This window comes from Brienomyrus brachyistius, chromosome 24 (genome assembly GCF_023856365.1).
Source record: "Brienomyrus brachyistius isolate T26 chromosome 24, BBRACH_0.4, whole genome shotgun sequence".
NCBI lineage: Eukaryota > Metazoa > Chordata > Actinopteri > Osteoglossiformes > Mormyridae > Brienomyrus > Brienomyrus brachyistius.
Window position 1 is genome coordinate 5,507,531 of NC_064556.1, and position 17,625 is coordinate 5,525,155.

Sequence of the window (17,625 nt, forward strand, 5' to 3'; positions counted from 1 at the left end):
GGGGGTGAGAATTCAAAGTACAAGTGAAAACGTACTGAAATCGGATTCGTAACTGCTGACTAACCACTAACTTGTCAAGAGGAAAAACAAAATTTATCAGATTAACAGATTTCCTGCTAAATGTTTAATTGGGAAGTGTCATGACCCACAAACCACAGATGTGCAAATCTGATTCTACAAATGTCTTGTACGTTTAAACGTCGACTTAACTTCAAACACCGATAATAACCAACACGTTTTCTCCAGCTAGCCCGGGCCCTAGTGCCCGTTCCTCTTTGGCATTAACAGGCTCTGCACAGGCTCCTCAATGCAAGTCGGAGCTCAAAGAAGAGACGCTGCACCGTGAGATCTCAGAGCACTGGTCGATGTTCTTCCTGATCCTGTAGAAATGCTCCACGTAGTTGGAGCGGCCGAGAAGCTCCACGAAGTCTTCGTCGTGGGTGATGATGAGCAGCTGGAAATTCCGCTGCCGGGAACGGCTCTTGATGATCCTGGAAGGTTGAGGATCGCCAGAGAAAGTTGAGTGGGAAGGGATCTCAAACCAGAATGCTTACTTTGGAGCAGAGTCCCCCGATTCCGGTTCTGGAGGGCCAGTCCGTGACACGGTTTGCAGATTTCCCTGCCCAACCTAAAGCTGGCAATTGGCTAGTGAGCTGAATAAGGTGCGTTTGAGCAGGGAAATCTGTTACAGACTGACCCTCCAGGACCGTGTGGAACTATGCTTTCGAGGGTCATTTCCGGCAAAACGAAGCATGTGTTGAATGTATTATAGCGTTAATGTGGAAAGAGATATTCCGTACGAATTTGCATAGGTGTCGCTGGGAGGTTCTTCTGGGCTACTTACTCTACAAGGGCATGGGCGAGGGACTCGATGTTTTCACGGTCGAGGTTGGTGGTCGGCTCATCTAGAGCCAGGATGCCACAGTTTAGGCAGAACGTCTCTGCCAAGGCGAGGCGGATGATCAGGGAAGCCAGCACCTGGAGACGTGGTGATGGGATAACGCGTATTACTCAGAAAAACCACCAAGCGTGACACGGAACATTCCGGCTTTTCTCATCGTCTTGGAAACATATCGGGGGGTATCGCTCATCACCTAGACCAGATGTTCTCCCGTGTTCCTGCAACGTGCTCGAATTAAACACCACGGCGTCTAGGAACAGTGGAAACTTCAGAACAGATGCTAAAAGAGAAGAGAGCCCAATACCTTCTGTCCGGCACTACAGCGCCCCCTCATGTCCAGTGCGGTATCACCCTTCACCATCACCACACGGTAATTGTAGGTCCTCCTCTTTACAGCGGCTGAGGCGTTCTCATCCACATCAGAGCGGATCTCTATGTACTCAATATCTAAGATGGGGGAGGGGGGCACCAGCGGTATATTAGCTTTGAGCCCTGAAACTCTGATATGGAAGGGGGTGACTTTGGAATATTTTAATGACGGATGACGACCAACGCATGACCCGTACAGACCTTGTCCGCGGTACGTGCTGCGCCAGAGGTCTCGGATGATTTTATTGATCTCCTCCATCTTCATGCTGTGGAACTTCATTATGGTTCTGGGAGACAAGAGGGTGACCGTTCACAAGCACCTCACACGGACCCGACAAATGAAAACACATTGGACTGAAAGGCACAAAGGGAGTCCATCCGATACACACAAGCCAGAGCACTACTGCTATGGGGTAGCTGTGCGTGTAAGTACACTGTGCCTGTGACCAGAAGGTTGCAGGTTCAAATCCCAAGGCTGGCAGAGTGACTACATTGTTCGCTCTTGAGTGAGACCCCTAAGGAGGAAATAAAAATAAAGAGACTCCCTACTGGTCGAGGGCCTTGTAGTAGATGTCCAGGTCCTTGATGGCCAGCTCCGTGGTACGCATGACGATCATTTTGTCCCGGAAGCGTTCCTCGGCCTGCCCGTACTGATCCTCACGCAGCTCCTTGCGGAAGTGCAGGATCTCCTCCTCGAAGCCCTTCTGGCGCCCCACCGCCACGCTGCGGTTCTTCTTCAGGTCCTCCAGCCGCTGCTCCACCTCCCTGCGCTCCCTGCCACGCCGAGTCGAGAGGCCGTGAAGGTGCTGCACCGAGACTTCGGAAACGACTGCGACTGTTCTCTCAGGCAGTTTAATAAATACCGATTCTGATTGGTCATACAGACGTCAGACCTGGCTCACAGGTAAAGGAGGGGTGCAAAAATCAGCTGGGTGAGATCTTGAGGGCCGTGATTCGAATAGCGCTGCTCTAGATGGAATACGCCCATTCTCCTCTGTCTATCGATAGTATTAGTTTGAAAATGCGTTTTCTCTCACACCTCCGAAATAATGGATTCTTGGAGATACGTGATTTTCATTGGACAGCGACTGCAATAACTGACTTTACGCTGTCAAAAATATCGGGAACTCCTTCATACTCTGCAGGCCAGTTGGGAGATATTTCGGTGTAAACGCATAAAAACACCGGCAAAAAGTATCGTCTATTTTATTGGTAGGGTAGGAAGTCAACAAAATCAATTCTTAGCGATTGTTTCCTCAACAGACCCAAGCCAAGAAAGGTTTACTCGTAAGTAATAAAAAGTATGCAGCGCGTGTCGTAATAAAAGCCACAGAAAAAGAATTCACTAAAATTAAAATAAGACCTTTTCAGTGATTGGTTGGACGTGCCGCTTACTTTCGCAGCTGCAGAACCTGCATGTGTCCCATTTCCTTCATGAGTGCCGTGCGTTTCTCGGACACCTCCAGCAGCTCCTCCATGCGCTTCCTCAACGTTAGGTTGTCCTGGAGCCAGCGTTCCTGGACCTACCGCAGAAAAGGATAAAAAGGGAACACACCAAGGGAATCAGGCTCGGACCCGGCACACGGCCGGTGAAGTCCACCACGAGCCGGCATGAAGCCATGAGGCCACCTTCTGCGTGTCGATGTCCTGCCTGATGTTCCCGATGTCTTTATTGATCTTCTCACGTTGCTTCTCGGCCTCGTGGAGCTGGGTGGTGATCTCCTGCAGCTCAGCTTCTTTTTGCTGGAGACGGAAAACGCAACGTGACCCGATGGACCGTGACTGTGCAGGTAGAAATCCCAACGCTGCCGGCATTAGTTACCTCCTTGTACTCATGTTTCCCATCTCTGATGTAGCTCTGAATCTCCTTCTCGTAAAGGGTGATGTTCTTCACTCTCTCTCTGATGGCATTTATCTGCAGGGAGGTAAAAGCAAAATGCGATTATGTCCGAGAAAAGAAATGGAAAAACTCCATTAGCCACAATGGAGAAGCGATTCACTGCTGTGGGGAATATCAAAATATCGCAACCAAATCGGCCCTCAGCTGACACTGAATAACCGAATATCCTTGCATCTCCGCTGAGCCATTGAGCAAGGCCCTTAAGCCCACACTCCAGTGACACTCAATAAATGCCTAACCGTACTTTGAACTTTGCGGTTAGGTATATTTAAACAGCTCTGGAAAAAATTAAGAGACCACAGGAAAAAAAAAATTCAATTCATGGGTGTATTTCAGTGAATCACAGCATGTGTGTGAATAATATTTTCTTTTGCAAACCGCGGCCTGGCTCTTCCCTGCTTCTCATTAATGAAGAGCTTCTTCCTCGCTTAGTGGGACTTCAGTCCTGCTTCTAGGAGCCTGATATGAACTGTCCTAGCAGTGCACTTCACACCTGCACTTAATGTTTCCCATTCCTTTTGAGGGTCACTTAACATCATCCACCGATCCATTAGGAACTGCTGGATTAAGCTAAGTTAACGGTCATCTCTGGCATTAGAGAGTCGCTTCCTCCCTCTACCTGGCTGGTTTCTGCTCGTTCCCAGTGTCTCCAGCTTCACCTTGCTCCTGTTTACTGCTGTCTTAGAAACTTTGAGCCTGGAAGCAGCCTGCTGCTCAGTGTAGCCTCCTGCCAGCGGAACCAGGATCAAACCAGGATTTAAAAAAAATATACAGTGGTCTCATTTTGTTCCCCAGAGCTCTGTGTGTGTGCGTGTGTGGCTCGAAGTAGTGCATGATGGGATATGCAAAAATTAGCATTCCAATGTATCTGTACTCATACTATCATTTCATTTAATGAATAATCCATGGAGGAATAGCAGCTAAGCGAGTCTAATACGCGTCACGCTATGAAGCCGCTCACCTTCTCCTGTCCCTCCTGCGTCGTCTTCTTCCTGCGCTCAATCAGGTCCTGTTTCTCCTGCTGCAGTTTCTCCAGAGTAGTTGCCAGGGGGTGCACCTGCTCTCTGGCATCCTGAAAGGCACACGGGTGGGGGCCATGGAGGGGGAAGAGGTCTCCTCAGTACCCATAACAAGCGGAACCAATGTGACACGGAAGCGCGATGAATAATGGAATGAATAAAATATACTCTGGCACCGACGAAGAGCTGAAAAAAGGATATTCTACTGGTCTGTAAGTCACTTGAAAATAAAAAACCCAACGTGTACTTTGGATGTGCCAGTTAGACATCTCTGTAGTTTCTCTTGTGTCTTTAGCGCAGTCATCCTGTCGTTATGAAAATCGTCGTCCCACACAACCAGCCGCCCCAGCAATTTCAACTCAACTCTCAACTCAATTTTATTTGTGTGGCACATTTTCACATTACGTCGTCTCGAAGCACTCTATGTTACCCTCGCCCAAAGCCCCCAGTGAGAAAGCCAGAGGCAACCGTGGCAGGGAAAAACTCCCTAAAACCTCACTTAAATCCCAAGAAATTTGCCAGTGCTAATTTTAAAAAGCTTACAGTTTAAATCTATATGTTGTATTTTGCATCTAATACAAAGCACCTCTATTCGAATGTTCATGCCTGTTGTAAATGCAGCCGGGCAGGCTGATTTGGGCTCGGCGGGGGGGGCTGCACATACCCGGATGTCCCGGTGGAGAGTCTGGATCTCCGTGGTGAACTCCACACACTGGTTCTCCAGCTGCTGCTGTTGCTGCATGTTGCTGGAGATGAGCAGCATTTCAGACCTTGTCTCATTCACACTGCTCTTCAGGGCCTGGATCTGGTCTTGCTGGTCCTGGATCAGTTTCCTCTTCAGCTCGATTTTGCTAGATACTTAGATGGGAAAAGGGGGGAGAACCCCTGGGCTTTTATGTCAAACACCATCCACACAGAGAAAGTCGTCACACTTACGCTGACCAAATAACCCACGTCAGGGGGGACACCGCGATCCAGGGCAGGATTTGTGAACTACCATTTCAATTAAAACTACCTGGATTTCACTGAAGCACTGAGTCCTTGCCGTCTGCTGATTGGTCAGCCTCCTATGACCATGCATGTGTCACTAATGTTAATGTGAAACAGATGGACGCGTGGAAACCAGCCAGTCAAAGCACAAGAAGAGTTGAACTATTTAGGCCAAACATAGCAGCCTTTCGGTTTTAAGGTAGCTTGTAAAACCTGAAGCAGCTCAAGGCGTCCAGGATGACGTGGATTATCAGGACAGCCCAACTACACCCGATTGGCCAATCGTGGTTTCAGTCGATCCCGTCTGATTGGGCAGGGCACAGTATCCGTGGACGTACTGGTGTCCAGGCGGTGCTGCGTCTCCTGCTTCTCCTGGTTAACCTGCTGCATGGTGCGGCTGAGGTCGATGCCCAGGAGCTTGGCGGCATGCTGGGCGATCTTCCGCTCCACCTCCTTCAGGTCCAGCTGTGTGCAAAGATGAACAAGACTCAACCCCATGTGAAGAATCCCGCTCCTAAGGCTGGTCTTCGTGTGTCCGTCACGAAGAGCGATATGTAAAGCCAGGAGACAGGAGTGTGGCAATCCCAGCAAGATAAATTTTACACTTTCAAAATCCTACATTTTGACATGGTGTTGTCAAATGAAAGCTTAACTAAATAAATAAACGAACAAGGCAGAAAAAAGATCTTCCCACCTAAGAGATAGAACATTACTGTTCAATTCATCATCATCATTATCTATTTTTCCCTTTTTATTTATTTCACAAGTGTCACCCCAAATCACTTTACATGGGTGTAATGAATTCCTGCATCATTTCAACAGAATATAATAGGGAAAGAGGGAAGACAAAGAAATGGAAGAGAGAGAACCAGATGACAACGGAGGAGAGGAACTTAAAAACTCCCAGGTATGGAGCTGGAGAGGCATGCTGACATTACATGAGATGAACCCAGGACACCCATGTCATCTCAGCTTAGCCCAAAAGCCACCCCCCAAACGGCAGCTTCTGCTAAATTAGCGTTAGCACTGAGCCGAGACGCCGGGCAGCCTCCCGACCTGGTATCTGTCCATGAGCGCGATGTCCTGCAGGCAGGCTTTAGCCGTCTCCTCTTCCGTCATCAGCGTGCACAGAAGGGTTTCCTGCTCCTCCGTGTCGTTCTTCAGCTTCTCGATGCTGCGGTTAATGCCTTGCAGTCTGTTGCGGAGCTCCGGCAGCTCCCGCTCCTGCAGCTCGGACAGGGACTGCCTGAGGCGGCACACGGAGTGGGTGTCGGTGGTCTAGTGGTTAGGACGCTTGCCGCTGGACCAAAAGATCGCGGGTTTGAGTCCCACCTCTGGCACTACCATCGTTGGGTGTCCGAGTAAGACCCTTAACCCCAACTTGCTGCAGCGGGACTGTCACTGAATTTAGAATATGGAAGTCGCTCTGGATAGGAGTGCCTGCTAAATGCTGTAAATGTAAAATTTACATTTGGCTCTTAATCCAGTGCCACTGCATTTAATCAAATGCATTGTGTGTGTGTGGCTCAGGGGGCTGCCTGTTTGAGCCCCCAGCCTGGATGCACCTGAGGGCCCTTAACCCCCCAGTGCACTGCGCACTGCAAGGCGGCTGCCCTACCCCTTTGCACTGCGCTTGATTTCACATACATCTCATGGAGAGCAAGACCACTACATACAGGCCCTTAGACGCCCCTGTGCACTGCGCACTGCAAGGCGGCTGCCCTACCCCTTTGCACTGCGCTTGATTTCACATACCAGTGTGTGGTTTAACAAGACCACTACACACAGAAGTCAGTAACAAGCACGGTCATCGGTTACGTACACTGGCTTTTACGATATGCACTTAGGATGCAATATTTAGGTTTGGGGTTTTAAAAAAAAAAACAAAAAAAACGAAGTTAGTGGAGAAAGGAATGAAAAGTCAGACGGCATTTTCTATTCATTCATGAAATGTCATTCTCGGTGGTCATAGTACAAATGAGAAAGTGAAGAATAGCAGATGATATTTCTACTACAGAGTTCTCAATGTAACCAAGCGTGAACCAGTGAATTAAAGCCATCCTGTTTGAGTCAGAACGCCCACTGTGGGTAATTCCTGGTTACGGTTGGGCATAAGGGCTGGTTATTTAAAGCCCCGGACTGGAGATACTTATGATGCCAGTCCCCGCCACCACCCACCCACGCACCCACTGATGCGAGTGGCACCCCCTACTGACCGAATGGGCTTGAGGGCCATCATGTCGTCGCGCTTCCTCTCCTTCCTCCGCAGGTCCTGCTCCGTGTTCTTCAGCTTGTCGGGCACCAGCCGCAGCTTGGACTGCAGGTCGCCGATGACGTCCTGCAGCTCGGCCTCCGACGGGAAGGTGCGCTGGCACACCGGGCAGCAGGGCTCCGCCTCCTCCTCCGTCAGCTGGCTGATGAACTGCGTGTAAACGGCCGTGGCACCTGCCAGCATGGCTGGGCCACCGCGGAGGCATCACGCGCACTGCAGAAACACGCCACTGGAGGGGCAGCAGTGACCACTCACACTTGCATCTTATTATTCAGTTCGACTCAACTTTATTTGCGTAGCCCATCTTCACATTACATCGTCTCGAAGCGCTTTACAGCATCCCCACCCAAAGCCCCCAGTGAGTAAGCCATAGGCGACAGTGGCAAGGAAAAACCCCCTAGATGGAAGAAACCTTGGGAGGGACCAGACTCAAAGGGGGAGCCCAAACCTCCAGGGGCCGGCAAAGGAAGTCAAATGAGCAAGATGAACAAAATCACAATTTCGGGGTCGGAGGCCGATTCTGCAAGTAAAGTTTAAGACCTTTTTAATACCACTTAAACTGAAATTTAAATGCCAACTTCACAGCTACACTGGCAAAACTATGAAGAACATAAAGGAAAAATAGGAATGGCTTTTAAGTCTTTTAAGAAACTTTTAAGAAAAAGTAATGGGTAGAAAGAATGGGTAGAAAAATTAAGTATTACTTAAAGTAACTTTTAAGGTGATTACATTAGCAACTTACATCAGGTGGGCTTGTGTAAATGTGGTACAAATCAGGCAGATGGTACGGATCAGGTAGTGATGCACAACTTAACAAGCGGATGGGTTTTATCATACAAGACGCTCCGCTGTGTATTTGATAGCTATTTACGGCGTCACAGTATTTAGAAAATAAAATAAATGAAGACCTCTGTCAACAAAACTCAATACTTAAGAATTCAATATTAAATAACAGCTAATATGCATATTACACTAATTCCGTGACAAGGCAGTCAGGTGTAATAACGTCTCATGTCAGACATAATTTAAAAGTTCACTGTTTTCCCCAGATGGGTTTTGGGACCGGTCCACCGTCGCTGGGGTGGTGAGTGGTGCAGGAAGGTCTAGAGATTGTAGCGGTCAGGGGATGTAGGTGGAGTTGGAATTAGATTGGGGGAGGAGGTGCCAAGCCCAACCGGGAAATGCATCACTGACTTTCTCCCAGCATGTACGTTTCACATGAATAAGTCTGACAGAACCAGTTAACGTGGGCTACTGTCAGAAATTTACCAGCCTAGCTATGGTTACGCCCTCCGCCTCGCCTCCTCCTGCGAGAAGGATGTTACCTCTCTGCTTGGAGCTCTTCTCCAGCTCATCTTGCAGCTTGCTGAGGTCGCTCTCGAAGTCCTGGCTGCCGCACACGTTGAAGAGCCGCTCCTCGTAGCTGGACAGCTGCTGCTCCTTCTGCTTGATCAGCGCCGTGCTGTGGGTCTTGTTCTGCTCGCCGGAGGCCAGGTCTTTGCTGGAAGCACAGGCAGACCAACGACGCTGAGGATTCGACCCGAGATGGCATAAAGACTCCAAACGGGCTTCCACAGACACAAAGATCAGAGCTCGCGGTCTTCATGCGGTGATTATGTTTACTTCAGCTTGATGAGCTTTTCCCGCGTGGAGCGAATGTCTTTGTTCTTGGCGTGGATCCAATCCTCCAGTTGTCTTTTGTTAGGAAAATACCCCAACAAGGAGACCAAGTCATCATTGTGCCGGGACTTAATTTTCCTCACCTGTTCTTCTTTATCCATCTAGAAATAATCAAATCGATTAGAAATGCATTAGCAGAAAGCATTTGCATTGGAATGTCCGGCGAGAGGACAATGGCGACCTTGTCCTTCTTGAGCATCTCCATCTGCGTGCGAGTCGCGGTGTGAGTGTTCAGCATCTCCATCTCCTGGTCCAGCTTGCGCTGGGCTTTGTCCAGCTCCCCCTTCTCCTCCTGGAGGGCCAGCACCTCCTCCTTCAGTGCGTCCACGCTCGAGCCCCGCGTGGCGTTCTCCAGTTCTCGCTCCTTCAGCACGCAACACGCAGAGACGCGGGCGTTTCAGTTCCGACGAGGGGGAAAAAAAAAACGAAGGTTCTGGCAAATTCCCCGACGTCGTCGACCGGCCTCACCGCTTTGGCCAGCTCCTGCTCCAGCTCCTGCAGGCGTGACGAAGAGCCCTCGAGCTTGCGAAGGTCCTCCTTGACGTTCCTCAGTTCCTGCTGCTTCTTGTTCAGCATGTCGGTCTTCAGCTCGATGGTACGCTCCAATCCGGTCTTCTTGTCCCGGATCTCGTCAATGCTGTTTTGTTTCGATGCCTCCTTCTCTTGAAATTCCCGCTAGACAGGGAGAAAAGAAAGGGCTCGTACGACAGATATCCAAAGATCAAGACAGGGGCTGTGGTTACCTGCGTTGTGTTGCCATGAGATCATTTGCTACTTTATTTCATATACGTATAAATTACGGTCAAGTCACATAACTGTGTATGTAAGGTGTATGCATTTTATCTGTTATTTCATTGCTGTCGTTATTGTCAATAAAATTGTTGCAAGATGTAAAACTGTCAGACATAAATCGATGATAATTGCTACTTAGAAGGACGAAATCCTGGCGAAAACTTCACTTTGAGGAATCGCCATGTTAAGTCCACAAGTCTATGGTGGCCTTGCAGAGACAAAAAGCATCTGAACACCTCAGCACAAATAACTTTATTAATACCTGTGGGAAAATTGTCATTTTAACGGCTCCCTCAACTTGCTCTTTGTGGAGTAAGATTTCCGCGGAGGGCAGGCACCCGTAGGGGCGCCCAGGGAGCTGGGGGGTTAAGGGCCTTGCTGAAGGACCCGCAGACGTGCTGAGGTTTGAACCTGCAACCTTCTGATTACAGGGGCTTAGCCCGCCGAGCCACACGCTGGCCCAGCAAAAAGATAACGCCGAGTATCGAACGCGGACTCACCATGTCTTGCTCGATCGCCTCGCTCTCCTTGTCCTGTCTCTCCTTCACTTGCCGGTGGAAGCTCTGCAGCTGCCTTTCGCTGAAAGGGCTTCGGTCGTAGCCGTCCATCTCCAGGCTGGACGCCAGCGCTTTCACCTGGGAGTCGCGGCTCTTCACGCTCTGGGCCTGGCGGTCCGCCTGCAGCTGCAGACGCCCTGCCGCGAAAAGAAGGGCAACGCCGGGCTTTAGCCCGATAAGCGCACGCCGCCGCTTCCGGCACTCCGAGGATTTCCGAGCAGGTGTTCCGGAGTAGAGACGGGCAGGACACACCTTGCTCTACCAGGAGCTCGGACTTCTGACGGTTCAGCTGCTGGCATTCCCGGCCGACCCGCTCCACCTCACGCTGACGCTCCGCAAGCTGCTTCTCCTTCTCCCGCACAGTCTTCTGGTGGTTCTGGTACATTTCCTGCAGCTGCTCATCGGACCCCTGAAAAACCTAAGCGGGGGGGGGGGGACACATCACAAACAGCGTCACAAAGGCCTGAGGCTTGTTCCACAAAGCAGGATTTCTTCGTTAGCCGGATAACTTAAGCCAAATGTAAGGATTGTCCAATAGGAATATCACTCGCTTCTTCTCCCGTTGGGCAATTTTCGCATTTGGCATCTTATCCAGCCGACTAGGAAAATTTCCTTTGTGGAAAACCGCCCAGGGCCATACATACATCCCCAAAACATACACTTCATGTCTGCTCATAAAGATCATATTCACAAAACAGGCAATGATGATTAAACTGATCAGACCCCAGATAAGTGACAGGAAATGGATGGAGGATAAAATTATAAACCACAGAGAATGAACTTTTATTTGTTATTCATAGATTCGTAGAAGTTCTATAAAAATCCATATACAGTTATTCAATGCAAGGATACAGTGTATGTGTGTATACAGACACACACACACACACACACACACCCTCCCTTTAGGCAACACCAGTCACAGTAGTATTACTGCTTTGAGCCATTTTTGTACCAGAATGACACCACACTGAAGATGACAAACAGAAACAGCTGCTAAAATATCTCTTACAACTTTTTCAGTATGCCACTCTTAAAAAAAACATTTTTTTAACAGTACCAGCTTTCTAGGGAAACAAATTTTAGCTGTTTGCTAATGAATTGCCCTGAGCGGAAAACCAACAAAAAAATGTGACACTTGATCTGTCACGAGAAATCCCCAATTCACACTTAGCCTACGTACTGCGTCCTATCACAGCATATCTATAGTGACGAGTCAAATGTGTGACCGAAACACGAACGCACCAAACTTAAAAACGGAACAAACAAAAAAAAATACCCTTCGAGATATCATCACTGACCATTCACACCGCAGATGCAGGATCGCACGCCTGCCCCCGGGGGGGGGCACTCTCTCAGCGGCCTGCCATTCTGTCACTTGTCGCTTTTCTATCCCCAAACATTCCAGATATAAACCCATATCGTTTCCCAGGACCAAAGTGAGTAAAGTTGCAAGTTCAGAGTCATAACCCACATCCCCTCCGTGAGAAAGTCGCAGCGACGAGCCTACGCTCATCCTTCTGTGACCATTTATAGCGCTACCTGCGTTCAGGCCAGAAATCGCCCGCTGGCCTAATTCTCGTCGAAATCCCGCGTTAATCCCGCGTCGCGACGGAAGTACCTGCTCCATCTTCTCCTCCAGCTCTCGATTGTCCTCCTCCATCTGCTTCTTTCGGCTCTCCAGGGCCTTGATGTCATTGTCCAGCTTCATCACTTTGCCCAGATTAGTATCGATGTCCATCAGCCGATTCTAAACAACCAAAAAAAAAAGGGTAAAAACCTTTCGCATCCTGCGTATTATATACATTTACGATAAAAACCAAATTATGCGTAATTGCATTCCTGCCATTCCCAGTTTATGGCTCTTTAATTTGAAGTCAACCGTTCATTTTCAATAAGCACTTATGCAATAGAGTAGCTGTTCACAGCCCTCGGTACCGGTCTGAGACCAGTATTCCAGTTTGCGGTGGGATTGGATAAATTCCAAAAATATCTATTTTCGATAATTTATGACCTCACATTTTACATGTTCTGGTCACATCGGGAGCAAAAAAAAAACGCAAGAAATTACTCCCACAATATTGCTAATCAATCCGTCATTAACCAGCGCCCACCCCCTCTGTCCCAGCCGCGTTACTCATCCGTGACATTTTTATTTGACGTAAACCAGAAGCCAAAAGGTGGGGGCCCCTACAGAAGAGGATTCCAGTCTCTGATAATTGACACTAATAATAATTGACTTTTTATTGATCCCCGTAGGGAAATTGTCTTTACGCCTCCCACAACTTGCTCTTTTTTCATAGAGGAAGTTGTCTGCGAAGGGCTGCCACCCGTAGCGTCGCCCAGGGAGCTGGGGGTTAAGGGCCTTGCTCAAGGACCCACAGTCTGAGGCTGGGCTTGAACCTGCGACCTTCTGATTACAGGCACACAGGCTTAGCCCACTGAGCCACACGCTGCCCCCTATTTATTTATTTTTTTTAATAATAATAATAATAAGCAAATGGAAAGCAAAGCACTGGAGGGCAGGCAGAACGTGAAACCGGCCAATCACACACAACACACAGCTGACCTGAGCCGAGAATCGTTTACAAGTGATATCCCCCAGAAAATACAGACGCTCCCTGGGTTACGATGGTCCGCGTGACGATATTTCAACTTCGCGATGTTTTTCACTTTCGATACATCATTCAATAAATTACATACTCAACACTTTGCGTTAATGATTCTGCCCAACTGCAGGCCATGTTTAAGGTAGGCTAGGCTAGGACGTTTGTTAGGTTAGGTGTACTGTATATTAAAATACATTTTCACCTTACAATATTCTTGCCTTACAATAGTTTTATCAGAACGTAACCCCATTGCAAGCTGGGGAGAGGCTGTAAAATAAAACGATTAAAATATACAAATACATAAAACATTCTAAATTCCTTTTAGATTTTTATACATACAACAATAAACTATGTACCCCGTTAGAGGAATATCGGGCCCTCGGGAGATACACCTACACACACGAGGGGACTAGAACCCACAGCCCTGGAGGCGTCCTGCAACAGTGCAATGCGCTGCTGCTTCCCCTTCCCCTGAGGGGCGGCGTGCGTAGGTCAGGGCTGACTCAGCGCCGGGCGGGAACTCGCCTCCAGAGGCTCGATCTGGCTCTCGATACGGCGCACGCTCTCCTTGGAGGCAGCCAGCTGCGACTCCTTGCTGGTGAGCGCGTCCCTTATCTCCTGGGCTTTCTCCTTGTTCTGCTTCAGGTACTTCAGCTCGACCTGGCAGGACTTGACGCTGGTGGCCTGTTTCAGCCGCAGCTGCCGTAGGGTCTCCAACACTTTAATGTACCTGACAGGTCACATGTCACACAAAATCAATGCTTGGTCTGTCACGAGGAGTTCCCTGCAATAATAATACACAGCAGGCCGTCAGACTAAGCACAGGGCAGGGGACGCCCTAGACAGAACTAGGGTCCATCACTGGTCAAACACGTACACACCGGTCCCCAATTCCTGTCCTGGAAACCCAGAATCCAACACCGTCCAGACTTCTCTGCTCAAAACACATGTTACTTAGCTAATTAGCAGATTCATTACTCATGTTTAAACAGGGAAATCTGCAAACTGTGCTGCCACCTCAGGCCCAGAATTGGGAACCCTGTGCTAAGGGCGAAACAGACACATCCATCCTAACTTTGGAAAATCCGAGAATGACCCTAACCCTAATCCCACCAGGCCCGCCCTCTCCGGCACCCTGACCTCAGCCAATATGCACATGGCCTTACAAGCAGCATATGGTTTATTTGTAAGTTATCTGAAGATGACGCACCACGCGTATCCTGCACTGCACCAAAGCCCTTCTACTTCTAGGCAAGAATGTCACGCAACAGCGCATGGTCAAATGATAGCAGACCAGTATATAAACCGATGGAAGGACGTCTGTAGCTAAAACAGCTAATTGGCCAGAAACACAAAAGCAAAACATGCGATGGGGAAACATGCGATGGTAAAAAAAAAAAAAAAACACAAAAGTAAACCTAAAATGAAATCACTGATACTATCTACAAAACCAGCCTTCAGATAGCTTGTGATGCATGCAAATATGCTGATTGCAGGAAGCTTCCTCATCCTGCAAAAAGGGTTAGGAACCGGGCCCTCTCGCCGGGCCCAAGGTAAAGGGGTTAGATGAAGAAGGGAACCGTCTCTAAAGACTGATCACAGACACGACAAACAAATCACCACAGACACCCTTATCTTCCAAACAGCCCCCATACTCCACCACAGTACCTTGTGGCGGAAAATATCTCATCGAATTTCTGCTTGAGGGCTTTCCCCTCACTCAGTGGCCAGTTGGACTCCTCTTGATGGCAGAAGATAACGTTGTTAAGGACGGCTTTGGAAACCCCCAGCGCCGTGATCATCTCGCGGTCGATTTCGGCGCACTTTGAACTGAGACTGACCTTCTCCCCGTGCCTAGAAGACACAAACGGATCACAATGCATGAGGACTCGGTGCAGAGGGCAAACTTGCGGGTTACTATCATGGCGACGCTTTCCGGTTACTGAGGCCGTTACGAAAACGATATGCGGCGACGCATATGCGACCTGGAGACTGTTCGGTATGGGCAAGGCGGCCACTGCCAAACAAGCTATAAATAATATCACAGAAAGATTAAAGTCAGAACTCCAGACTAAGTACTTTCTTGGAAACGGGTCCAGAGAATCTGCAAAAAAAATCAGTCAGGAAAACAATCCAAGTTGCACAAGATCCAAATATCAATTAGAATTTACTTATATTTATTCAGAACTTATTACCGTGCAACCTAAACCGGCGGAAATATGCACTGGCACAGCTACTGCTAAATACACCATGACAACAGGCGACTAATAATGACATCATAATGACATCATTAATAATGACATCATAATGACATCAGACAGAGAATAAATATGAGATCAAAGGTACACAAAAGAGGATTCAATGTAAGGGATGCGATATAGTAGCATCTGCAAACGTCAGCATACATAAATCAGTAGATAAGTTACGCCTTGCTGCAGGGAGACACAGCAGAGGGATATTACGCACTTGAACCTCGTTATGACACCTTCCAGTGTTTTGAACTCCGTCTTCTTGCCCTTCTGGGTGCACTGCATGGACCTCTGCACGGCCAGTGGCTCGCCGTTGACATCCCGTAACTGCAGGCGGATCTGGGCCCGTACGTCCGTTTCATGAGCATCCTTTAGGAAGAAAACAAAACAATACACACACACACACACACACACACACACACACACACATTTTATACACAATATATTTCATATTAGCATCCAAAGTGACATAGATTTTTGAGAGAAAGCAGGGTCAGACTGTCCCCGGAGCCATGAGCCACTGGCGTAAAAGGCAATGCACAAGGGCCCAACAGTGACATCACTTTGCTATCTCTGGGATTTGAACCAGTGACCTTCTGATCACAAAAACAGTCTGTGTGACAAATTTTGAAGAAAAGAAATTAACCAGTGTGCGTTCTAAGCAATCAGTACGAATCAACTTAACACACTTCTGAGTTCTTACCTTTGGATCATGGACAAAAGTATTTCCTTTGCTGCCGGGGGGGAAATCTCCCGACGTTATGTATTTCAAACACTCAATGATGGTCTGCCATTCATGACATGTACAAAAAAAAGCAATGATACATAGAAATCACATTAAAAGGCACCAGAATTGGGTAGCGGGGGCGTGCAAAGTCGAATTTTATTTATACATTTCTGAGTAAAAACACAAGCCTGTCAAAAAAACATAAAGAACATATTTTTCTAGGAACAATTTGAATGTACATAGAAAATGCAGATCAAAGGATGCAAGACACTCTTCAAACCACAGACTATATGGAGATATTTTTTTACAGAACCACAAAATAATGATCAAGGGAGTAGTTACAGGCATATCTAGGAATGATGAGTATGCATGTGCGTATATATCACGTACAAGTATTTAAATTGGTAGTGTTGGGCAAAATAGACCTGTGAAAAGTAACTGGTTATATTATAGCCTCACACTGGGGATTTTACCCACATCCTACCGTTTTGCCGGCACCGTTGGGTCCCACCAGCACAGTCAGAGGGGTAAAGAATGATATTACTTGTTTGTCCTTATCCTCCACTCCAAAACTCCTTACACCCAGGATGCTCATCTTCTCAATTTTAGACATCTTGGGACTGTTTGGCTATTTCTTTCTGCGGATTTCACTGGGCACTTCATGGAGGAAAAATGAAATTTGCATGACTATAACGCATTTTCAAACACACTATCACACATGGCAAAGGGAATCTGGCTTAAGTAATCATTGAGTGTTAACTGAAAGCTGAACCGTGCAGTGCACCGTGAACCAAGAAAGCCACAGAAAGTTTCCAAACTTAGCTAGCGACTTAGCGAATTAGCTACACTAGCAGTCGGCTCTTTATTCACGTCGCGTCACTGCTGATAGCCATCTATGTAAATATACATACACAGGATTATGTGAATACAGTATGAAAGAGCAGACGGCGACTCTTTCAGCACTGAAAATACTGACGGCGTGTAAAGCAACGACTCTTATTACCGTAAGGTTGCAGACTGGCTCGCGCTTCAGCGCTTCCGCATATCGGTGACGTCACATCCGTTTCCAGAAAGCCCACGGCCACGCGCGAAAAAAAAGCAGCTCGAGGCGGTTATCCTTATCTATTACAATCAGCTCGCGAGTCGCTCTTAGTGCACAGGAGACATGGCGACATGTGCTGTTAGATGAGCAAAAGAAGTAAAAAGTCAGACTAAATGAAAAGCCAGGGCTATTATTACTATATTAGTAGTAAATAATTCATTGTTTGATTCAACTCCTTTGGCGCATTAACTTTAACAGCTCTGGAAATGAATGAGCGTACTTTAGTTTGAACACAATTTAGCGGTCCTTATGTTTTTAATGACACTATCAATTCGTATTTGAATTACAGTATATGCTAAGTATATACAGATATACATTGTTATATACTGCACGCAACTGAATGAATGCCCACACCTCATTTATTTATGACATACATTCAGATGAAAGCCAGCTGCAATTGCAGCAGTTCTAATAGCAACCATCTTGCATCAATATTAGTAATACTAGTAAGCTAGGCTTGA

At 47.8% G+C, this 17,625-nt stretch overlaps 1 protein-coding gene across 2 annotated transcripts; it reads right to left on the reverse strand.

The window, feature by feature from the left end:
• Window positions 1-92: 92 nt before the first annotated feature.
• Window positions 93-17,170, reverse strand: rad50 (RAD50 homolog, double strand break repair protein). Of its 2 annotated transcripts, none has more exons than XM_048994887.1 (26): window positions 17,066-17,170; window positions 16,547-16,719; window positions 16,039-16,122; window positions 15,553-15,704; window positions 14,755-14,940; window positions 13,612-13,816; window positions 12,099-12,227; window positions 10,733-10,898; window positions 10,424-10,617; window positions 9,600-9,806; window positions 9,313-9,495; window positions 9,075-9,232; window positions 8,777-8,952; window positions 7,396-7,636; window positions 6,236-6,425; window positions 5,518-5,644; window positions 4,854-5,047; window positions 4,132-4,242; window positions 3,093-3,185; window positions 2,900-3,013; window positions 2,666-2,793; window positions 1,820-2,044; window positions 1,472-1,557; window positions 1,206-1,348; window positions 845-978; window positions 93-491 (listed from the first exon to the last, which is right to left on the reverse strand). In XM_048994887.1, exons 2-26 carry the CDS (start codon window positions 16,673-16,675, stop codon window positions 305-307), a joined length of 3,942 nt encoding a protein of 1,313 aa, XP_048850844.1. In that variant the 5' UTR covers window positions 16,676-16,719; window positions 17,066-17,170; the 3' UTR covers window positions 93-304. The 2 variants fall into 2 exon arrangements, with proteins under 2 accessions (XP_048850844.1, XP_048850843.1); XM_048994886.1 differs by lacking the exon at window positions 17,066-17,170 and adding an exon at window positions 16,974-17,059.
• Window positions 17,171-17,625: the final 455 nt, after the last annotated feature.